The 25744-nt window shown below is 42.9% G+C and overlaps 1 protein-coding gene across 1 annotated transcript in view; it reads right to left on the bottom strand.

Moving 5' to 3' along the window:
- Positions 1–19898: 19898 nt before the first annotated feature.
- Positions 19899–25744, bottom strand: part of RAB2A (RAB2A, member RAS oncogene family) — a 162748-nt gene continuing 156902 nt past the window's right edge. Inside the window, exon 8 of the mRNA XM_069731387.1 lies at positions 19899–24461. Coding sequence (XP_069587488.1) covers positions 24372–24461 — 90 coding nt within the window. The 3' untranslated portion in view covers positions 19899–24371. The remainder of the gene's footprint in view (positions 24462–25744) is intronic.

Raw genomic sequence — 25744 nt, 5'->3', positions numbered from 1 at the left:
TCACCCCAGCAGGCCATAAGTATCATTAGAAATATTGGTCTTGTAGTAAACCTTTCCTCCATCCAGGGTAATATTAGCAATATATCCCATCTGGTTCTTGGGGACGGGGACAACATGGGCCCGTGTGATTTCAAATGCCAGGACTGAATTTCAGCCCCAGTCCGTACCTGCCTGTTTACATATCCTGCTTGATTTTCTCTCTTGTTTTACGAGAAATCGAATGAGTCTAGATAACACATGACTACAAGCATGCAAAACACACACGTGTGCTCACGAGATAAGCGACTAGCACGGGAAATATAAGGGAACGGTGACGGCGTGCACACAGCACAATCTCACTATTCTGCAGAGAGTCCCTACAGATTTTTGTCCTAAGCCTGGCCAACCCCTTTAAGACTACATAGTCTACTGATGCAGCAGATTTATCAACCAACATGAGATTATTCTAAGTTTGCTCTGTGTAAAAGTTACTTTTAGTAGATCAGGTCTCTGTCCCTTGATTGCCATTAATACACAAATATAATAAAAAGAGAAATTAACACAATGTTCCTTTCCGTATGTATTTAAGGTTAATTTAATTAACTTGATTATTGGCAAAATCTATTTTCTGGAAAATTTGTGCCCAAAATTATTTTCTCGCTAAAGATTCAGAATATTGGAAAAATGAGCTTTAGTCTGTTGCTAAAAGCAGATAACACTAATGCTTGCAATTTATGTTTCCCTCTTCCAAAAGCCCTGTCAGGGAGTATTTGTCCCGTCACTCAGCCTATTCGTGTTGTGCTATGCAAAACTGCATGCTGCCACAAACTGTCATAAACACAATTTAGCCGAAATTACCATTGAATAATTTTACCTTTGCAATGGAAATTGGGCATGAAGTCTGGAATTCCACAGGCTCCTCTTGGCTTGATTACAGCTGTTATCGCACTGACAGCCGGGTCTCAGTCTGCGGAGAACAGATGTAAAGGGTTTCCATGCCACCCACCGTTACATTTCCATGAGTATGATGCACTTCACACCTCAGTTTTCAATCACTACTGTGTTTACCCGGCTTAATATAGCGTTAGCAAAATCTGCTGAAAAGAGTTTATGTGAGTTCTGCATATATTTGTTCCAGTGACTGGACTATGGGGGACCGCAAACATAACGCAGGTTGTATAGCCAACGCCAACAATACCTGACATCATTGTCCGGGTAGTAAATCACACTGAAAAGCTTACCTTGTATGGAAGATTTATTCCTCCCGGGGCCGCTGGCTGTCAGTCATAGAGGCGTGGCCAGCACGGTTTCAGGCAAGGCTCAGTAAATAGTAAGAGGTGACTGTAACTGCGCCTTGACACTGACTGACAGCCAGCTTAGGCCTGTCCCACATGTCCAGATAATTCCGGTACCGGAAAAATCCGTGTCCGTGTGCTCACGTGGCACATCAGTGTGGCACACGTGCGGCAGCCGTGTGCCGTCCGTGTGCCGACTGGGTACCACACGCACCGTGCAGGAGACAGCGCTAGAGTTAAGCGCTGTTCCCTGCTTTGGGTGCTGAATCCAGAATTCATTTCTTCTTCCCAGCAGCGTTCGCTGGAGCGAAGGAATGAAAAATTGTTTTTTTTTTTTGTTTTGTTTTTTTGTTGTTAAAATAAAATTCCCGGATTTCCCCCCCCCCCTTCCTCCCCCTGTGTGCCCGCCCGCTGGCATTAAAATACTTACCCAGCTCCCCCGATGCTTCCTCTCAGCGTCGCAGCTCTTCCTGTATGAGCGGTCACGTGGTGTTGCTTATTACAGTGATGAATTTGCGGCTCCACCCCTATGGGAGGTGGAGCCGCATTTTCATCACTGTAATGTGCGGCACCACGTGACCTCTCATACAGGAAGAGCTGCGACGCTGAGGAAGCATCGGGGGAGCTGGGTAAGTATTTTAATGCCAGCGGGCGGGCACACAGGGGGAGGAAGGGGGGGGGGGGAATCCGGGAATTTTATTTTAACAACAAAAAAACAAAACAAAAAAAACAAAACAATTTTTCATTCCTTCGCTCCAGCGAACGCTGCTGGAGAGGAGAAATGAATGGGGCTACAGCACCACGAGCTGGGGGGACAGCGCTTACTGTAGCGCTGTCTCCTGCACGGCACACGGACAGCATCCGTGTGCGGTACGTGTTTTACATGGACCCTTTGACTTTAATGGGTCCGTGTGATACGTGCGCTCCCACAAACACTGACATGTCTCCGTGTTTTTCAAATGGACACACGGTCCGTGAAAACACGCTGACGTGTGCGGAGACACATTGATTTTAATGTGTCTACGTGAGTCAGTGTCTCCGGTACGTGAGGAAACTGACACCTCATGTACCGGAGCCACTGACGTGTGAAACCGGCCTTAGCAGTGCATCAGTGCAGAAATGGCTGTCAGTCAGTGGCGTGGTTACAGTCGCTGCACACTGTGTACTGAGCCTTGACTGAAACCGCGTCGGCCATGCCTTTATGACTGAAAGCCTGTGACCACTGGGAGGAATAAAGTTAATTTCCTTCTGGGAGCCAGGCTTTCAGTGCGGCAGCCGCTTGGCTTCAGAACGCTGTTATCCTGCAGATTAACCTCGTATCTGCAGGCTAAGGGTATGTTCACACGTGGCATTTTTTTCCTGCAGCAAAACCTGCTCTCTTGGCAGTAAAGAAAAGCAGGATTTGTTTGTTTGCTCTAGCGTCTTTTGCTGCGTTTTTTTCACGATACATTTTGTCTATTGTGCATGCTGATAAAGTTTATAAACCCCCCTGAAAAAAAATCTACTTCATCAGGTTTTGGCACAAAAAACGCAGCAAAACCTGACACCTGTTTTTTTCAGCGTTTTTCACCACCCATTACTTTAAATGGAAAAAGACCTTGATACCAGTGATGTTTCATTTATTAGGCTGTGTACTGTATTGTCAATAATCACTGTTTTATCAGCAGGAGATTATCACTGCTGGACTAGGTGTTGCTTGCAAAACAGAGTCCAGCTAATCTAACCCCTGCCCCCACCACTGTTTGAAAGCTTGCTGACAATACACAGTATGCTGTCTATCGGGGTTGTGGGCGAGGTTATACACAGCTCAGTATTCATAGCACAGCTACAGCTACAGGAGAGAAAACAGGGATTCTAACAAAACTGCTGCAAGCAGCCCCTTAAGTAATACATTGCTGGAATCAGGCTCTCATCATCTACATCATACTGCTCACAGATTCCATAGCAAAACCTTCTGACAGATTGTGTTTAAAATGAGCCAGATTTATTAAAGCAGTTCATGGTGTTTGATAAATCTGTCTAATTTTAAGTTTAAGTTTACACCACCTAATACTTGGCTTACTTTAGGCAAGAAATGTGCGTCACAATCATGGCACTTTTTTGGTGCATGGTGTCGCACGTTAGGCCGGAGAAATTATAAGGGTATGTGAGTTTACAGTACCATGTAAACCTATGGAAAACAAAATCCGCAGTGCACATGCTGCAGAAAAAAACGTGCGGAAACTCTGCGTTGTTTATTCCGCAGCATGTCAATTCTTTGTGCAGATTCCGCAGCGGCTTACACGTGCTCCATTATAGGAATCCGCAAGTGTAAAACCACAAAAAAAAAACAAAACGCAGAAATCCGCAGTGCACATTTCCTCTGGATTTACCAAAATCACTCCGAAAAATCCACAAGACTTTCCGCAACGTGTGCACGTAGCCTCAAAAGTGTTTTGCAGAGCGTCATTTAAGTCGGTGGAGATAATAAACTCTGCTCAAGTCTTGAAGGGGCTGTCCTACTAAGACAACCATATCATAGCATATAAATGTCACAAAGTGGAGTCCTCTGCTCGGCACGGTCTCTTTACGCTTACTGGTCTCCTCACATTACGTGATTGTCCATTGATGTGAATGAATGCCGTGTGGTATCATGTAACTTCTATTGCAGCATTGCTTTTCCTGTTTACCAGGGGGTCCTCATTTCCAGGCCTGGTTGTCCAGTCCTATTAAAATACCAGTAGACGCCTTTCTGTTGAAATTATCATCTGGCATTTTATGAAAACTATTGGAAGAACTGATCTTATTGTTTTCAATTAAATCGTTTCTCGCCTTTCTGGCACATCAACAGTTGTGGAAAATTCAGATTTGCCAGAATCTGAATTTTTCATGATTCGAAAATACCCTATCCTGGGTCGCCCCTCACATGACACCTAGTCGGCGCAGAAAGACAAAAAGTGAAGACCAGAAGAACTGAAGCAAAGGCTGGAGAATTGGGCAGGGTGACAGGGGAGTAGATATGTTTGAACCTCTTCCCAGAATACCTTTTAATATGAAGACCTCAGAGCATAGTATACATTTTTTAAGGCTACTTTTGAGCAGTGACAAATCAATTCAGTCTGGATTAAGTTTTCAGATAAATCACACCTGAATTAAATAAAAAAATAAACCACTTGTCTCTATTGATAACCTATCATTAGGCCGCTGCTGAGTACCGACCTATTCCTATTCAAAAGGATCGGTACTGATGGGCGAAGCAGCTCAATGTTCACATCCAGCCACCGCCGGAGCTGATAATTTGGGGTGTCAGGGCCCCTCAGATCTGAAAGTAATGACCTAATCCTGGGATGGGTCATCAATATCAAAGTTCAAAATAGATTTTTTTAAACTTGGGGCAACACGGTGGCTCAGTGGTTAGCACTGCAAGCTGGGGTCCTCGGTACAAATCCCACCTTGGACAACATCTGCAAGGAGTTTGTATGTTCTCCCCGTGTTTGCGTGAGGATTCTCCGGTTTCCTCCCACACTCCAGAGACATACTGATATGGAATCTAGATTGTGAGCCCCCAGTGGGGACAGAGATAATGATGTCTACAAAGCGTTGTAGAATATAATGGCGCTATATAAGTAAAGTGAAGATAAATCCAGTTCCAGCCTTTTGGATCTGTATTTATCTTCATGTTGCATTTTCTATGTCTTGACATGGTGTTTCTGTGCTCCGAACACCTCCAGGATACAAGTCACGGTGAGCCGGACAATATTTCTGTTATACAGTAGTGTTCAAAATAATAGCAGTCCAATATGACCAACCAGATTAATCACTGTTTTTGGTATAAATTATATTACTACATGGCAAACAATTTACCAGTTTGGGCAGTAGATTCTAAGAAAACCACTAGACTCCGCATTCATGATCTGTGTATTTTGAGTCTGTGTAATAGGGCTCATACTCACCTGCGAGGAACTCGGATGAGTCTCACACATCAATACCCGGCGCTGCTGCCGGCACTCAGGAGCGGAGCGTGCGGCTCCATGTATTCCTATGCGGCTGCACGCTCCGATCTGAGTGCCGAGTTTCTCGCAGGTGAGTATGAGCCCTTAGAATAATTGACAGGTGGGTGTTCAAAATAATAGCAGTGTGGAGTTCAATTAAGCTGGGTTCACACTACGTCTGTGGCGTCCGTTAGACGCACTACGTTACACCGCGGCATAATGCGGTGCAACGCAGTCCATTAACGCCGCCATTATGCCCTATGTCGGACGCATCGCTAGCGCACGCCCACAATAGGTGTGCGCTAGCAATGTGCCATCATTGAGTGACGGACCCTGGGAGGCGGGCTGTAGCGTTTCCGGGTCCGTCACCTTTAGCGCAGATAGAGCATTGTCGGCACTTGCATTAACAGCAGCCCGTTAAGGCATGTGTTGAATGGGCTGCTGTTAGCGCAATGTGAACCTAGACTAAGTGAGGTCAATCATTTTGTGAAGAAACCGGTGTGAATCAGGTGTCTCTTATTTAAAGGTGAAGTCAGGACATGTTGTACATGCATTTCTCCTTGAAAGCCTGAGAAATATGGGTCTTTCGAGACATTATTCCGGAGAACAGCGTACTTTGATTAAAAAGTTGACTGGAGAGGGTAAAACTTATAAAGAAGTGCAGATCAAGATAGGCTGAACAGTTAAAATGATCTCCAGTGCTTTAAAATGGAAGCAAACCAGAGAGACATGGAAGTAAATGGAAGACTACTAGTGATGAGCGAATATACTCGTTACTCGAGATTTCTCGAGCACGCTCGGGGGTCCTCCGAGCATTTTTTAGTGCTCGGAGATTTAGTTTTTCTCGCTGCAGCTGAATGATTTACATCTCTTAGCCAGAATAAGTACATGTGGGGATTCTCTAGCAACCAGGCAACCCCCACATGTACTCATGCTGGCTAACAGATGTAAATCATTCAGCTGAGGCAAGAAAAACTAAATCTCCGAGCACTAAAAAATACTCGGAGGACCCCCGAGCGTGCTCGGGAAATCTCGAGTAACGAGTATATTCGTTCATCATTAAAAACTACCATTCTAATGGATGGAAGAATAGCCAGAATGGCAAAGGCTCAGCCAATGGTCAGCTCCAGGATGATCTAAGACAGTCTCAAGTTAGAGTACTGTGACAGTTAGAAGACGCCTGTGTGAAGCTAATCTCTTCGCAAGAAATCGCACTGTTAAAAAAAAAAAAAGACATGTACTGAAGCGGATACAATTTGCCAAATAACACATCAACTGGCCTAAAGGCAAATGGAGAAACATTTTGTAGACTGATGAAAGTAAAATAGTTCTTTTTGGGTCCAAGGGCCGCAGAGAGTTCGTCAGACGACCCCCAAACTCTGCATTCAAGCCACAGTAGACTCTGAAGACCATGACGCATGGTGATGCAAGTATCCATGATATGGTCATGATTCTCTTACTATGGTACCTACCAGAGATCATGGACCAGTTTGCGTATATTAAAATACTTAATAAAAGGCTCACACCTACTACCCAAAAAGGGTGGGGGGGGGGGGGGGGTGTAAAGCGAATCAAACAGGTAAGTGCTAATATCACATAGAAATCATATATGAAAAAGAGCACCAGAACAACCAATAAAAAAATCAAAATTTTATTCATAGTAATATAAAAGTTACAGACAGAAAAAACTTAATAGGGATGTGACAAAAATGGGCCAAAAAAAGGCGGCACCAAAAAGGAGACCGATACCCTCAGATATGTATAAGAACAAACTCCAAGTGCTCCAACTAGTATGTATACACTTTATGCATTGTGCCAATCATTGTGAAGTCTCAAAACATACAAGACCAAAACATAATTGATACAGCGAGGCAGTATGCCGCAGCTGAAAAAGGAGCAAAGAGAGGCTTATAAACTAAGATGACCTGTAAACATACCTGAGGGGTACCTGGAGCTCAAGGGTGCCACCGTCCCCCAGAGGAAGCAATTTTGCGAAACGCGTGTCGGGGCCTCTTCTCCCACGTACGACTGCCGGTTGGTTGTGCAGCCTTTCTATCATATGGGATTTCCCTTTATATCTCTGTCTATGTGTCACTTTCATGGTATGATATGGCGCCCAGTGACCAATACAGGTCCTTCTCAAAAAATTAGCATATAGTGTTAAATTTCATTATTTACCATAATGTAATGATTACAATTAAACTTTCATATATTATAGATTCATTATCCACCAACTGAAATTTGTCAGGTCTTTTATTGTTTTAATACTGATGATTTTGGCATACAACTCCTGATAACCCAAAATACCTGTCTCAATAAATTAGCATATTTCACCCATCCAATCAAATAACAGTGTTTTTTAATAACAAACAAAAAAACCATCAAATAATAATGTTCAGTTATGCACTCAATACTTGGTCGGGAATCCTTTGGCAGAAATGACTGCTTCAATGCGGCGTGGCATGGAGGCAATCAGCCTGTGACACTGCTGAGATGTTATGGAGGCCCAGGATGCTTCAATAGCGGCCTTAAGCTCATCCAGAGTGTTGGGTCTTGCGTCTCTCAACTTTCTCTTCACAATATCCCACAGATTCTCTATGGGGTTCAGGTCAGGAGAGTTGGCAGGCCAATTGAGCACAGTAATACCATGGTCAGTAAACCATTTACCAGTGGTTTTGGCACTGTGAGCAGGTGCCAGGTCGTGCTGAAAAATGAAATCTTCATCTCCATAAAGCATTTCAGCCGATGGAAGCATGAAGTGCTCCAAAATCTCCTGATAGCTAGCTGCATTGACCCTGCCCTTGATGAAACACAGTGGACCAACACCAGCAGCTGACATGGCACCCCACACCATCACTGACTGTGGGTACTTGCCACTGGACTTCAGGCATTTTGGCATTTCCTTCTCCCCAGTCTTCCTCCAGACTCTGGCACCTTGATTTCCGAATGACATGCAAAATTTGCTTTCATCAGAAAAAAGTACTTGGGACCACTTAGCAACAGTCCAGTGCTGCTTCTCTGTAGCCCAGGTCAGGCGCCTCTGCCGCTGTTTATGGTTCAAAAGTGGCTTTACCTGGGGAATGCGGCACCTGTAGCCCATTTCCTGCACACGCCTGTGCACGGTGGCTCTGGATGTTTCCACACCAGACTCAGTCCACTGCTTCCTCAGGTTCCCCAAGGTCTGGAATCGGTCCTTCTCCACAATCTTCCTCAGGGTCCGGTCTCCTCTTCTCGTTGTACAGCGTTTTCTGCCACATTGTTTCCTTCCAACAGACTTACCATTGAGGTGCCTTGATACAGCACTCTGGGAACAGCCTATTTGTTGAGAAATTTCTTTCTGGGTCTTACCCTCTTGCTTGAGGGTGTCAATGATGGCCTTCTTGACATCTGTCAGGTCGCTAGTCTTACCCATGATGGGGGTTTTGAGTAATGAACCAGGCAGGGAGTTTATAAAAGCCTCAGGTATCTTTTGCATGTGTTTAGAGTTAATTAGTTGATTCAGAAGATTAGGGTAATAGGTCGTTTAGAGAACCTTTTCTTGATATGCTAATTTATTGAGACAGGTTTTTTGGGTTATCAGGAGTTGTATGCCAAAATCATCAGTATTAAAACAATAAAAGACCTGACAAATTTCAGTTGGTGGATAATGAATCTATAATATATGAAAGTTTAATTGTAATCATTACATTATGGTAAATAATGAAATTTAACACTATATGCTAATTTTTTGAGAAGGACCTGTATATAGAGGCTGCGTCTTGCATTCTACCATAACTTCATTTTATATATATATGAACCTTTTTTGACTCAATCTAGTCTATGAGCCTTCCTTATATCTTTTTAGCTAGTCCATAAAAGATTTACACTTTGTAATCCACATACCATATATCTTAGTACTTACTGACTTGATTACAATATGCTATATATGGCGTAATAATCATTTTTCTATCTGGTTACCCTGCAATCCCTATTGGTATTTGGTACTTCGTTCTTTAATTATTGGCTCTATGGATTTAATGTGATTTTTTGAATATCATTATTTGTAGTAATTTATTCTGTACATCTATGGACTCTATTGGATGATCCTGCCAGAGATTGGTCTCCTGTACGTGGCATTAGAGTGTTGCCTTTCTCTTCTTATTGTGTCTTTTTTTTACTATTGTTCATTATGTTTTGTTGTTTGACATTTTTAGAATATTTCTAATAAATTCATATATTTTAGCTCGAGTGTCCATTTTTCTTTTGGTTTCTGGAAATAAACACTAGTATAAACGGTTTTGTGAGTAACTCATCTTTTTGAACACACTATTTGAGCACTACTGGACAAGTAAGCATAATAAACATAAAAATGACCGAACGATCGCATGTTTCCCCAGGTTCTCATACTTTTTTTCCCTGTATTAAATTGTGTCACTTTTTGGTAAGGAAAAACAACATAAGGGATATTACATACTGTCCACATTTATGCCAATAGGTGTCATTCTGGACACATTCGGTGCATAGTTGAGGAGTATGTCCTAATTTATACAATTTATGTGAATGCCATTACTGCTGCTTTGCGCTTGTACTGGTGATCTACTCTGTAGAGAGAGGACTTGCTGGAACCTATGGTTCGTCAATGCCGGAAAATTCCAATTCGCAGCAAAACTATGAGGTATAATGTGCAGCATGAACTCTCCTTGGGAACCAAATAATGAATGTGACTTTGGGAATAATTACTATGAACTGCTCTTTCTGGTGGAGTAATACAGTTGTCAGTAATTAGAGGCTTCCTAGCTGGCTCGCTGACAATAAAAAGGCAGCGGCTTGTACATGTATTTGTTTAGGTCAGAAATTACCACTTGTCAATGTAGCCGGACAGCAGGGAGATCCTCTGTGCCACATTAGCTCCACAATTTAAAGATCTGTTCTGTGATAGATGATCTTATATAAGACGGCTTCTAAGAAAGGCATCGACTGCCGGCGCGCCGCAGAAAAGACTTGTCCTAATTAGACGCTGACTGACAATTTTTATTTAATACTTGCCATTAGCGTAACTGTTGACTCTAAGATAAATAGTCATTTTCCTATTAATATTAAAGAGTAACAGCGGCGTGCCATCCTGACATGAAAGATCCGCTGATTGCAGACTGCTACATGTAATAATTATTTACTTAGATATCCACCATTCATATTACCAGCATTTAGGAGAATTCAATCTTCACTTTTTCTGGCATCATCATGTAACTCCCTCGTTTCTGGCTTGCTGGTATAGACACCTTCATAACTTACACGAAAACTTGTCCCCTAATATAATACACTTTGGGCCAAAAGTTTAACTTTTGTGATCTAGGGGTCTGTTGGATAAATTCGGGTCTGACAGATGCTGGGAGAATGTCATGTGTAACAGTTTTGGGAAGGTCCTTTTCTGTTCTTGCATCAGTGAGGTCAAAAGCACAAAAAAGTAAAAAAAAAAAAAGTTTAACAAAGCGATCTCAAATTCAGCTGGGTAAATGGGCCACACAGGAAAAAATTGGAATATGAAGAGCCGCACTCTCTGCTGGAGAAGATGACGTTTTACCATTATTTTTCTATGTGACTTTTTGATCATTTTATTTTTCTTATTTTTGACATGCTTTTTTATTCTTTTTTTAATGGTGTTTATTGTTTGACTGTAGGGACCGTGTTCTTTTCTTTGAATGCCTCTTTTTTCTCCTGTAAACTCTATGTTGATTCCTTTGCCCAAAAAGCTCTACTTTTGTCTCATCTGACCAGAGAACATTCTTCCAAAACGTTTTAGGCTTTTTCAGGTAAATTTTGGCAAACTCCAGCCTGAACGTGTGAGACTGGCCTTAAATGAAAAAAACACAAAAAGAATTGTTCTAAAGCCAAATTGGATATAATTCCACACCAAACATAAAAAAGGGGTGGACAAAAGTATTGGCACCTTTTGAAAAATCATGTGATGCTTCTCTAATTTGTGTAACTAACAGCACCTGTAACTTACCTGTGGCACCTAACAGGTGTTGGCAATAACTAAATCACACTTGCAGCCAGTTGACATGGATTAAAGTTGACTCAACCTCTGTCCTGTGTCCTTGTGTGTACCACATTGAGCATGGAGAAAAGAAAGAAGACCAAAGAACTGTCTGAGGACTTGAAAAACCAAATTGTGAGGAAGCATGAGCAATCTCAAGGCTACAAGTCCATCTCCAAAGACCTGAATGTTCCTGTGTCTACCGTGCGCAGTGTCATCAAGAAGTTTAAAGCCCATGGCACTGTGGCTAACCTCCCTAGATGTGGACGGAAAAGAAAAATTGACAAGAGATTTCAACGCAAGATTGTGCGGATGTTGGATAAAGAACCTCGACTAACATCCAAACAAGTTCAAGCTGCCCTGCAGTCCGAGGGTGCAACAGTGTCAACCCATACTATCCGTCAGCATCTGAATGAAAAGGGACTGTATTGTAGGAGACCCAGGAAGACCCCATTTCATACCCCGAGACATAAAAAGCCAGGCTGGAGTTTGCCAAAACGTACCTGAAAAAGCCTAAAACATTTTGGAAGCATGTTCTCTGGTCAGATGAGACAAAAGTAGAGCTTTTTGGGCAAAGGCATCAACATACGAGTTTACAGGAGAAAAAAAGAGGCATTCAAAGAAAAGAACACGGTCCCTACAGTCAAACATGGTGGAGGTTCCCTGATGTTTTGGGGTTGCTTTGCTGCCTCTGGACTGCTTAACCGTGTGCATGGCATTATGAAGTCTGAAGACTTCCAACAAATATCGCAGCATAATGTAGGGCCCAGTGTGAGAAAGCTAGGTCTCCCTCAGAGGTCATGGGTCTTCCAGCAGGACAATGACCCAAAACACACTTCAAAAAGCACTAGAAAATGGGTTGAGAGAAAGCACTGGAGACTTCTAAGGTGGCCAGCAGTGAGTCCAGACCTGAATCCCATAGAACACCTGTGGATAGATCTAAAAATGGCAGTTTAGAGAAGGCACCCTTCAAATATCAGGGACCTGGAGCAGTTTGCCAAAGAAGAATGGTCTAAAATTCCAGCAGAGCATTGTAAGAAACTCATTGATGGTTACTGGAAGCGGTTGGTCGCAGTTATTTTGGCTAAAGGTTGTGCAACCAAGTATTAGGCTGAGGGAGCCAATACTTTTGTCCGGCCCATTTTTGGAGTTTTGTGTGAAATGATTAATGTTTTGCTTTTTGCTTCATTCTCTTTTGTGTTTTTTCATTTAAGACAAATTAAATGAAGATAATAATACCAAAGAATTGTGTTTGCAAACATTTTCAGGAAGAAACTGAGTATTATCTGACAGAATTGCAGGGGTGTGAATACTTTTGGCCATGACTGTATACAACAACTCACCAATGGTGCTTACATTACAGAAAGTGGCCTTTAACAACTTTAGAACATTTCTACACAAATAAGGCTTGTGAGACAAAACCAAATGTCCCTACAGACTTTTTACTCTTAACCAACCACAAGGTTTCAGCCTTTCTAGGGTGCAAGCTACTCTAGTACAATAATAAAGTGACATGACTGACCCATACATGTAATGGTGGAGCAAACAGTAATAAAACCCAAGTCATATATCTATAGTTGGGGCTGCTCATATATACACAGGCTTTTCAGAAAAGTCTGAATGCCATCACTTAAAGACTTCATCTATCACCAATGCATTTTACAATCGTGGATACCTTTAGCAAAGTGTTAAAATGCTGTTTTGTAAAAAAACAACAACATAAATATTCATGTTTATTAGTGATGAGCAAATATACTCGTTACTTGAGATTTCTCGAGCACGCTCGGGTGTCCTCCGAGTATTTTTTAGTGCTCGGAGATTTAGTTTTCATCGCGGCAGCTGAATAATTTACAGATATTAGACAGCTTGATTGCATGTGGGGATTCCCTAGCAACCAGGCAACCCCCACATGTACTTATGCTGGCTAACAGATGTAAATCATTCAGCTGCAGCACTAAAAACTAAATTTCCGAGCATTAAACCATACTCGGAGGTCACCAGAGTGTGCTCGAGAAATCTCGAGTAACGAGTATATTCGCTCATCACTAATGTTTATGCCTATAAATTGGACCAAGGCAAGGTCTGAGATGAACAACACCTCCTGAGAATACATGTTTATGCTTTTCAGGGTTCCTCCATCTAAAACTGAAACTGTCAAAAACTGAACTGCCTGTGTTTCCTCCCTCCACTAACCTACCTACACCCAATATTGCCATTTCCGTGTGGCTCTAGGAGTACTCCTCAGCAGCACGCCTGTGGTTTTGGGGCCATGTTTGATTTTGATCTTTCATTCACCCCCTACATATGATCACTCAATCGCTCATGTCACCTACACCTCAAAAACATATCTAGAATTTGACCTTTTCTTTCCTTTGACTTTGCAAAAACTCTAAGGCTGTGTGCCCACATTGCGTTTTTTATGCGTTTCTGCTGTTTTTGCCTCAGCGGAAACACTTTAAAAAAATGCATTCCCATGCAATCCTATGGGATTCCGCAGTTGCTGTGCCCATGCTGCGGATTTTCCTGCTGCGGAATCCCATAGTGGTAAAATCCACAGCATGTTCATTATTTCTGCGGAAGCGTGACAATTCGGTCGCCATAGGATTGCATTGAAACGCTCACTTTATGCATGTGGATATGCCCACCATGCGTAAAGTGAACGCTTCATGTGCGGATGGTACCCAGGGTCTGGAGGAGATGAGACCATATTCCTGTAAAAAAAAAGAATTAAAATAAAAAATAGGGATATACTTACCTTCTGATGGCCCCCGGAGTCCTCCCAGCTCTCAGTGGTGCACGCGGCGGCTTCCGTTCCCAGGGATGCATTGCGCAAATCACCTGAGATGACGTCACGGTCACGCGACCGTGACATCACAAAGGTCCTTCGCGCAAAGGATCCCTGGGAACGGAACATACCGGGAGCACCGCTGAGATCGGGGGCCGTCGCAAGGTGAGGATAACCATATTTTTTTTTTTACTATTTTTAACAGGCAGCATCAATAGTAAAAAGTTGGTCACACTTGTCAAGCATTATGCTTGACAAGTGTGACCAACCAGTCAATCACTTTCCAACAAACGATGCTTCATTTCGCTTGGAAAAGCGCAGGCATTCTGCAAGCTAAAAACGCTTGCGCTTTGCGGGTAAACACATGCGAATTCCTCATGCCTTTTACCCGCGGCAGTGAGTTGCGGAAATGCTGTCGACATTTCTGCAGCATAGGCATATAGCCTTACTGTTGCTCTTTCTCTTTATTCATTCTCGTCTAGACTATTGCAACTCTCTACTAATTGATTTCCCTTTTACTAAACCTGCCCCTCTCCAATCCATCCTTAATGCAGCAACCAGGATTATATTCCTCTCCAACCGCTACACCGATGCCTCAACCCTGTGCCAGCTATTGCACTGGTTGCCCATTCGCTAGAGTCCAATATAAACATATCACTCTCACCCACAAAGTGCTTCACGGTTCAGCACCACCCTACATTTCCTCCCTCATTTCTTTCTATCACCCTACCCGTGTCCTGTTCTGCTAATGACCTAAGGCTAACATCCTTAATAATCCAAACCTTCCACTCCAGTCTCCAAAATTTCTACATGGCCGAACAGCGCTTGTTAAGGTGAATTGATGGGCTAAAATCGTCAAGTCTATATGTAACATTAAAGTCCCCATACACATTAGACTAACAGTCTGTGTAACGCTACAAGAGCAACGTGTCCTGACTTTCCCTCGACTCGTGTCCGATTTCGGACTGGCAATATATTTGTTCTCTAAGCAATAAGCAGCCGCCAGAGATGTCTGGCAGCTACACTCTCATAGAGAACACAGGAACGGTCGTCGAGCTGAGCACTACTGCGAATGGAAAAGTCGTGGGGAGATTGCTACCAGCTAAAAGAGCAAAATAACCATCATTTGGCCAATAGCTATTTAAAAGGAACCTGTCACCCCCAAAATCGAAGGTTAGCTAAGCCCACCGGCATCAGGGGCTTATCTACAGCATTCTGTAATGCTGTAGATAAGCCCCCGATGTATCCTGAAAGATGAGAAAAAGGTTAGATTATACTCACCTGAGCGGGCGGTCCGATCCGATGGGCGTCGCGGTCCGGGGCCTCCCATCTTCTTACGATGACGTCTTCTTCTTGTATTGACGCTGCGGCTCCGGCACAGGCGTACTTTGTCTGCCCTGTTGAGGGCCGCGCAAAGTACTGCAGTGACAGGCGCCGGGCCTCTCTGACCTTTCCATGCTATCAGTGAGGTTATCAATGGAAGGTTCTGCCACGCTGAATGCACTTGGGAAGCAAACCATCAAAATCTGCTGCTGGCAGTTACTTTTGCACTTGCAGACCAGTGATGTCCCAGATGTGCTCGATGAGATACAAGTCCGGAGATGCTGCAAGCCATGGTAAAACATGTAAGGCACACAGGCTGCCAACAGCAGCACGAGCAACATGCGGTCTGGCATTGTTGGAAAATGGCTCTTGAGACACTTTGGAAAAATGCAATCCCACTGGCTTCACAACAGAATTAGTGCAAGTCTGGGTGGTTGATGTACCTCAAATAAAGACTAGAAGGTCTGGCTACCATACACTATAATCCCAGGAGTAAGTCTGGTGTGACATCATAGTAACATAGTTAGTAAGGCCGAAAAAAGACATTTGTCCATCCAGTTCAGCCTATATTCCATCATAAATCCCCAGATCTACGTCCTTCTACAGAACCTAATAATTGTATGATACAATATTGTTCTGCTCCAGGAAGACATCCAGGCCTCTCTTGAACCCCTCGACTGAGTTCGCCATCACCACCTCCTCAGGCAAGCAATTCCAGATTCTCACTGCCCTAACAGTAAAGAATCCTCTTCTATGTTGGTGGAAAAACCTTCTATCCTCCAGACGCAAAGAATGCCCCCTTGTGCCCGTCACCTTCCTTGGTATAAACAGATTCTCAGCGAGATATTTGTATAGTCCCCTTATATACTTATACATGGTTATTAGATCGCCCCTCAGTCGTCTTTTTTCTAGACTAAATAATCCGAATTTCGCTAATCTATCTGGGTATTGTAGTTCTCCCATCCCCTTTATTAATTTTGTTGCCCTCCTTTGTACTCTCTCTAGTTCCATTATATCCTTCCTGAGCACCGGTGCCCAAAACTGGACACAGTACTCCATATGCGGTCTAACTAGGGATTTGTACAGAGGCAGTATAATGCTCTCATCATGTGTATCCAGACCTCTTTTAATGCACCCCATGATCCTGTTTGCCTTGGCAGCTGCTGCTTGGCACTGGCTGCTCCAGGTAAGTTTATCATTAACTAGGATCCCCAAGTCCTTCTCCCTGTCAGATTTACCCAGTGGTTTCCCGTTCAGTGTGTAATGGTGATATTGATTCCTTCTTCCTATGTGTATAACCTTACATTTATCATTGTTAAACCTCATCTGCCACCTTTCAGCCCAAGTTTCCAACTTATCCAGATCCATCTGTAGCAGAATACTATCTTCTCTTGAACGTGTTCCATTGACCTCCCTCCACCGGTCTGAAAGGTTATAAGTAGTGATGAGCGAATACACTCGTTACTCGAGATTTCCCGAGCACGCTCGGGTGACCCAAGTATTTTTTAGTGCTCAGAGATTTAGTTTTTATTGCCGCAGCTGAATGATTTACATCTGTTAGCCAGCATAAGTACATGTGGGGGGGGGGAGGGGGGGTTGCCTGGTTGCTAGGGAATCCCCACATGTACTTATGCTGGTTAACAGATGTAAATCATTCAGCTGTGGCAATAAAAACTAAATTTCTGAGCACTAAAAAAATACTCGGAGGACACCCGAGCGTGCTGGGGAAATCTCGAGTAACGAGTATATTCGCTCACCACTAGTTATAAGTAGTGATAAGCGAGTATACTCGTTGCACGGGTTTTCCCAAGCACGCTCGGGTGATCTCCGAGTATTTTTTAGTGCTCAGAGATTTAGTTTTTGTCGCCGCAGCTGCATGATATACGGCTGCTGGACAGCCTGAATACATGTGGGAATTCCCTAGCAAACAGGCATTCCTCATATGTATTCAGCCTGTCTAGCAGCCATAAAACATGCAGCAGTGGTGACGAAAACTAAATCTCCGAGCACTAACAAATACTTGTAGACCACCAGAGCGTGCTCGGGAAAACACGAGCAACGAGTACACTTGCTCATCACTAGTCTGTGGACAGCACCATGAGGTCTTTATGAGGACACGTCACACCAGTCCTACTCCTGGCATTATGGTGTAGGGTGTCTTAATGTACAGTAGCCAGACCCACTTGCCTTCATTCCAGGTACACCAACAGCTCAGCGTTACAATTATGTGGTTATGGAACCAGTGGTACAGGCATTACATTAACGAGTCCCATGAGTCCATTTTGAACAAAACGTGAAGCCGCAACTCGTGCTGTGAGCAGTGTTTCTCGCCTAAACATGTTACCATGACCTGCAACGTCTATGAACTTGCCTCTCATGGAGCACATCAGGGAGGGATGTGATTGGTCAGCATTTGCCAAGGGAACTGACTGCACCAAATCTGGATGATTTGTGTGCCCAAATGCATTCAGTTTGGCAGAACACTTCTCAGACGACCATTAACCTCTCTAATAGCCGTGCAAGTGCGTGTACTTCGGAATGTGGCACTCATTCCATAATGAATAAATTAAGAGGTTATGAAAAGATATCCATTTTTTTTATCATTAGTATAACATTAACATGACTTGCCACCTGTAATTTTCATAATTTCACATTACCTTCTTGGTTTCAATTTTAATTAACCCCTTCACGACCTATGACGTATGTATACGTCATAGGTCGTGTCTCTGCACTCCATGCAAGCTCCGTCGATGAGCCCACGTTTTCTGTCATATGACAGCTGATTTCGTCATATGCCCATAACAACCATGGGTTGAATCACAATCCACCCATAGCTGTTAATGTTGTGTTGGAAGGGCGTCACTTATCTCCCCCATCGGCGCCCCTGTCACATTATCGCGGGGCACAGATGGGTTGTCATTACCGCTCTGCTATGAGCACCGCCCAGTGGTGAGTATTTCTGCTACACATAGCCGGGCTGAAGGCCTGTAATGTGTAGCGCAAGTGATCAGACGATCGCAGCTTCAAGTCTACTAGGGACTATTGAAGCAGGTGAAAAGTAGAGAAAAAAAAAACATTTTTCAAAATTATATTTTTTTTTTTAAATATAAAAGTTCAAATCATCCCCCATTCCCAATAAAATAAAAAAAAAAACATTTTGTATCGCCGATTTCAAAAACGCCCGATATATCAACCTATAAAAAAAAATTAATCCGATCGGTAAACCGTGTGGCGAAAACAAAAAATCAAAAAGCCAGAAATTTTGTTTTTTTTGGTCACCGCAACATTGCAATAAAATGAAAAAACCAGCGATCAAAAAATTGTGTCTACCCCAAGATGGTACCAATAACAACAAGCTCAGCGCTAAAAAAAAAGCCCTTAACCAGCCCCAGATCCTGAAAAATGGAGACGCTACGGATATTGGTAAAATGGTGCCATTTTTATTTTTTTTGCAAATATTGGAATATTTTTTCACCACTTAAATTAAAAAAAAACTGTAAATGTTTGGTATCCTCAAACTCGTAATGACTAGAGATGAGCAAATTTGATCGGGTCAGGGCTTATTGGGCAAGCTATAGGGCTTACCGAATAAGCTGCAGAGGGAACCCGGCTTCCTGGATCGCTCTGATCAGCTGTTTGGCTCCGCAGCTGCATGCGACAGTCACGACACAGCCGGAGCGATCCAGGTATCCGGGTTCCTGATGCAACTTATTCGGTAAGCGCTATAGCTTGCCCAATAAGCCCTGACCCGATCAAATTCGCTCATCTCTAGTAATCACCTGATGAATCATAAGGGAGGATCAGTTTTAGCATTTAGTGAACATGGTAAAAAAAAAATAAAAAAACAATTGTGGAATTGAACTTTTCTTGCAATTTCACCGCACTTGGAATGTTTTTTCCTCGTACATTATATAGTAAAACCAAAAGGTGTAATTCAAAAGTACAACTCGTCTCACAAAAAAACAAGGCCCTCACATGACCATATTGACCAAAGAATAATAATAAAAAAAAAAAAAAGTTATAGGTATGGGAAGGGAGCAAAAACACGAAAACCCACAAGGTCGTGAAGGGGTTAATGTTGAGGAGTGTATATAAACATCTGATAGGAAGGAGAGGTGGCCAAATAGAAATACAGATACATTTAACATTACCTTTCCTACTCCAGACATTAGTTTGAGGGAAACATTAGGAGGACAAGGGCCTGAAGTGGGTTTGCCTTTATTGCAACAGATTCCAAGAAAAATAATGGAGAAAATCAAGATGCCGGATTTCTACCACATTGCTTCATAAGCCATCACGGACAGAAAAAAAAAATGACAGGTTGAGAAGTCTGATCCCTATAGGACACAGCTGTAGGGAGCGGCAAAATCACTTTGAACATTTTTTCAATAAAATCATTTTCGGTGATAATAGGCCAATAACAATGCACCCTACGGACAATGGAGCCGATGATAAAGCAGATGATCATATCCAAGATACGGCTGGAATACACCAACAATCGAAAAAACAGCAGTTACTAGAGAGGTGGCTTACAATATTAAGAAAAAAGTACTTTATTTAGTTTTTAGTTTTACATTTATGACGTCATATTCGGACACATTGCAAAATCCACCTGAACAAAGATCTAGATGAAAAACTTAAGATTGTGTTTAACACAAAGAAAAATATATAGCCTTCCATATGTAAAAGCCTGGAATAATCACTCCCTGACGCGCGTCGCCGCGGCTCCTCAGACTGGGGCAGGTTTCCCAAACCATTGGCACACATCTACTTCAACTGGTATGCTAAGGAAGAAACTGTACGATTAAAGCAGTCACTGGACTGGGATGAACATGCCGAAGCAAACCCTATAGCAATGATCCGCAGAAGCTCGCAATACAAAGAAACTGAATGGAAACTCATTGCAACCTTAGCTTGGCATATACACCAAGGCACGTCATCTTACACATTATTTACAATATGTAAAGATAAATAAAATACAGCATTAACTAGAATTAGGCTTTATTATAAGGGACTTGCATTTACTCATGTACGTCCACATACGCCGCGTGTAAAGCATGGGACGGCTGACGCCAGCTTTTGACAATGACCTATGGTATAATGTGTTGAAGCGATACATTCAGAAAATCGGCTCAGCTGAGAAAGTGATTGGCCGAATGCCCCTCTAACCCCCCGGGGGATATTCATCCACTCCAATGGGGCATTAGTTGCTGTGAGACCCCCTCTTATATCGCTTTATTTCATGGGTGGGAAAAAAAAAATTCATCATAAACATCATAATCATCATCATAAACATGACATCCTCAGCAATTCCCATCCAAATCAGCTTGTTTAGCCAACTTGTCTATCAAATGTATGGCCAGCTATACTTCTCGATTACTAGGTACATGTCACATGGCCACAGATGGGACAATTACTGATCTGTATTTCATGACTTGGGTAAAGGTGAATATTTCTACTTGTACCTCTTCTTTCTAACATTTACCATAACTGATGATTTTAATGGGAATTTGTCACCAGGTTTTAACTGAGAGCAGCACAATGTAAAGAAAGATCCTGATTCCAGCGATGTATCACTTACTTTACTGGGTGCAGCGATTGTGACACAATTTTTAGATGTAGCAGAGCTCAGAAAGCTGACCCTACCCACAGCATAGCTTTTGCGTACGCTGTATATCAACCGTGAGCTGATAAATCAGTGCTGGGGGCAGGGTTGGACCTGGATGCACATGGGAGCTAGTCTGGCAGTCAATTCCTGCTGATAAACTTTGCGTGTTGAAACAACGCACAGCCTAATAAGCGACACATCCCTGGAATCAGTGTCTTGGTCCCTACCTCCTGCTGCCTTCAGATTACAAAGCAATAAACTGCTGACAGATTCTCTTTTAGGAGGAATCACTGAGCTGGTGCTGTGTGATACCTGTGTGAATGGATGATGGGAAGCATAAAGGATCAGTTCTCCAGGATATGTGTAGCACGCGGTACTCCCTCCCCAGATGTGACGCCATACGAAGTGGTGGTGCCTTAGGTTGAGGTCACAAACAAAAACTCCTTCAACCTCAAGTTCTCACAAGGTTACAGTGAAAGAAATCTTTATTTCAAACACAGAGCACAATAATAAGGCAAAAAGAAAGGATTTCCAGTAGCAGTAAACCATGATCATGCCAGGATTAAAGAGAAAGCAATTAGAGATAACATACTCTGAGTTATAAAAATATCCCATGTATTTACAGACATGACCTACGCAAAGTTCATGATGCTAAAGAAAATGGAAGGAGTGTAGATTCGGGGAGTCGCTGCAGCGTATACAATACTGAACACACCACTGCCAGTCCTGCCGTGTACCTCCGGGCAACAACTAGCTGCATCCTCCATGGTTACAACCTGCGTCCAGCACACCCATTATCTTCTACCACAGTGGGTCACGAATCTGGAATGTATCCTACATTAAAGTGCACATATAGTGGCGGCAACGATCACGATGGAGGACGGGGCCTGGCCACTTATATGGAGCTACAACTGCTAGATTTCTCTTAGTGTCTAAGTGGACCTCCGGGAAAGTCATGTTCATATACACATACAGAGGTACAGGACTAGAAAAACCCGGCTGCTTTTCTTTCCACAAACAGCGCCTGTCACGGGTTGTGTCTAGTACTGCGGGGGATGAGCTGCGCACACACAAGCTGTGGACACGGGCAGCGTGGATTCTGGAAAAAAGCAGCCATACTTTTCTAGACAAACAACACTACTTAAAAATGATCAATTTAATCATATCCTATGTGTTGATAAGTTGTACTTTTTTTTTTTTATTCAGGTTGGCAAAAGCAAACCAGTGGCAGATGATTTGGTATGAATTGGCAAAACTGGAGAGAGAGGCATTTAAATCCAGTCCGGTTACCCAGAGTCCATACATGGGGAACAATAGGGATAGGGTAGTTTATCAAAGCTAGCCAACAAATGTCGACAGCAACCAATCACGGCACAGCTTTCTTTTTTCATTGGACAATTTAAAAACCGAAAGTAGAGCCCTGATTGGCTGCGATGGGCACTAAGACCTATTTGTGATACACTAGGCTCACTATTTTGCTATTGCCATCAGACTACAAATCACTTATCTGGGGAAGTAAAGTTGCAGTGTCCTTTTCAAATGCATAAACAGGCCATGTAAAAGCAGCACATATCATCAGCACGGTCACCCCAATATTACACCAAGTCACTTCAGTCACAATAAGATGTGCAAAATAACAATGCAAGAAAATTAAAGGGACCCTGTCAGCACAGAATGACAGTTCAAACCTTTACAGGGGCCTGGTGCACCCTTGGTGTAGCCAAACATTTAAGTGCACGTTTCCACTAGATTGGTGTGCATCTATTGTCACCTTTATATGGCTGTATGATGCCAGGAATGCCAATAAAAAGGAGGAGGGGGATTGAAGAGCTGGATAGAGGGAAAACAAGTAGGTGGGAAGGTGCACTTAAATGTTTGGCCACACCAAGGGTGCCCCGAGCGCCTGTGCTTGGTTTGAACAGCTGTTCTGTGCTGACCGAGTCCCTTTAAATGAAAAGCACATTAATGTTCTCACTAGTTCAGGTAATGACAATACGAGTGGTTTACTTCATGACAAAAAAGCAGGATTAGAGCAGATTAGGATTATTGTCTCCAGTAATTTAACAGTTTAATACAATTTTGTGTTCACTCTATCGCCTTGATTGTATGGGTTTGGCAGCATTATATGTCAGGAATATGCACACTATACATGAGTAAATTGGATATGGATACATTTTGGCTACAGCCGTTTTTCATGTCCACCAATATTTAACATAAAAAACACTTCTTCCTTCCCAGTGTTGTGAGCAGTGAACTAAAGGCTCTCCCTTAAGGGAAGTCTGTGATCTTCACATGCGACATTACCACTTGGCAGTTTGCGTATCGTGCCCAAATCATCAAAAAAAAAACAAACAAACAAACTGTTTAAAATCAACCGTCCTACGCCTTGTTACACATTGGTTAAAGGGATATCGGTTTTAACAAATAAAAAAATATTCATTGTGTCATGCAAAGTTTGGTTTTCAAGATCTCGACTTGTCCGTGAAAAGGAAACTTCATTTTTTACTTCCAAGGAATAAGAATCTCTCATGTGATGATGACACTGGTGCACGGCTCTTTATAAGCCAAGCACAAGTGTGATCCCACCATCATCCAAAGGGTCACATTCATCAGGAAATCCGGAAAACGGCCGCTCAAAGTCTATCAGAGCATTGCATGCCATTGGAGAATGAATAAGCTTTATTTGCCAAAACCAAAATTACCCCAAGGGTGGATTCTCATGGGAGTTGTCCGGGGCAAAAAATCCACAGAAAATCATTGCTGTAGAAAAGCAAAGGAGTTCCTCCACATATCATCCTTTGCAATGCAATTCCATGGTGGAAAGTCGGCAGCGGATATGGCCCGTGGGAACGTTCCCTCCAATGACCTCAGAATTGGGTCCACCTATAAAACAGACATTCCTGTACAGGCAGCTCTCATGGAAATAATAAACACTTATTGTAACATGCACATCAACGTTATTTCTTCAATAATGTCCCATTTCCTTCATTAAAAACATATTGGTAGAGAGAAAAAAGGCGTCTCCAAATGTCCTTTATTATTGGGTGTCATGTCCCTTGGAACAGGCGACCTCAGATCTGTGAATCCTAGCTACACAAACCATTTAAAATACTATGAAAACATTTTAGTGTTGATAATTCAGTTCTTAGGGGAACAAGACGACATTTAAACAACCACAATCAATAAACCTAGAAATCAAAAGCAAATAGATACAGTATGAATACAATTTCCAAAATCTTTCTCTTTATAGTGAACATTGAAACTCTGGAGGAAGGGCAGGGTAATAGGTAAAAGTACATGTAAATAGCCTATGAACAAGGTAAGGCGCCACAGGAGGCTCCTCAGATGGAAAAAAAAAAAACAAAAAAAAAAAAAAAAAAAAGAAAACGCAGGTTCAACAACAGCTGCCACCAGCTTGTCCTGCATTGTGCGGTCCGGTTGGCCCAGGCATTGGGTTTTGTGGTCCAATTTTGATGCCATTTGCCTATAATAGAAAAAAAAAGATTGATAAGTATTTGAGGCACAACACAACCTACACCATATGCCACTGATGGCTCCGGCCAATCACACCAAAATGACCAACCCTAAAAGTCCATAAAACCAGATGTAGTCGCACTGTTCTGTCTGTACGTACAGCAAAACCACTTACCTTTACAGAACAGTCTTTCTGGGGAACATGGGGGCGTTTTGGAAAAACAAAAAAGACCCCCATCCCCTCCCCTTCTTTGTCTAAAGTTCAGACGATGCTCCTAAAGCCTTTTGCCACTGTCAAGTGTAGAAACAACCACGAGAAGGACGGTTGCTTTTCCTGAAAGGTCTTGTTTACAGAGTTTTTTTTAAGTGGAGTTTATATTTTTACCCTTTGATTAACAAACTAGATGGTGGCCCGATTCTAATGCATCGGGTATTCTAGAATATGCATGTCCACGTAGTATATTGCCCAGCCCACATAGTATATTGCCCAGCCACGGCGTATATTGCCCAGCCACGGAGTATTTTGCACAGCCACGTAGTATATTGCTCAGCCACGTAGTATATTGCTCAGCCACGTAGTATATTGCTCAGCCACGTAGTATATTGCACAGCCACGTGGTATATTGCTCAGCCACGTGGTATATTGCTCAGCCACGTAGTATATTGCCCAGCCACGTAGTATATTGCCCAGCCACGTATTATATTGCCCAGCCACGTAGTATATTGCTCAGCCACGTAGTATACTGCCCAGCCACGTAGCCTACTGCCCAGCCACGTAGCATACTGCCCAGCCACGTAGTATACTGCCCAGCCAAGTAGTATACTGCCCAGCCACGTAGTATACTGCCCAGCCACGTAGTATACTGCCCAGCCACGTAGTATATTGGCCAGCCACGTAGTATATTGGCCAGCCACGTAGTATATTGCCCAGCCACGTAGTATATTGGCCAGCCACATAGTATACTGCCCAGCCACGTAGTATATTGCCCAGCCACGTAGTATATTGGCCAGCCACGTAGTATACTGCCCAGCCACGTAGTATATTGGCCAGCCACGTAGTATATTGGCCAGCCACGTAGTATACTGCCCAGGCACGTAGTATATTGCCCAGCCACGTAGTATATTGGGCAGTCTCGTACGGTGAGAATAACATTTTTTTTTAATTATTATTTGTAACATTAGATGTTTTTACTATTGATGCTGCATACACATCATCAATAGTAAAAAGTTGGTCACACAGGGTTAATAGCTGCGTTAATGGAGTGCGTTACACCGCGGCATAACGCGGTCCAT

The sequence above is a fragment of the Ranitomeya imitator genome, chromosome 6 (genome assembly GCF_032444005.1).
Source record: "Ranitomeya imitator isolate aRanImi1 chromosome 6, aRanImi1.pri, whole genome shotgun sequence".
Lineage (NCBI taxonomy): Eukaryota > Metazoa > Chordata > Amphibia > Anura > Dendrobatidae > Ranitomeya > Ranitomeya imitator.
The sequence above is the reverse complement of the archived record's forward strand: the minus strand, read 5'-3'. Positions and strand labels throughout refer to the sequence as shown.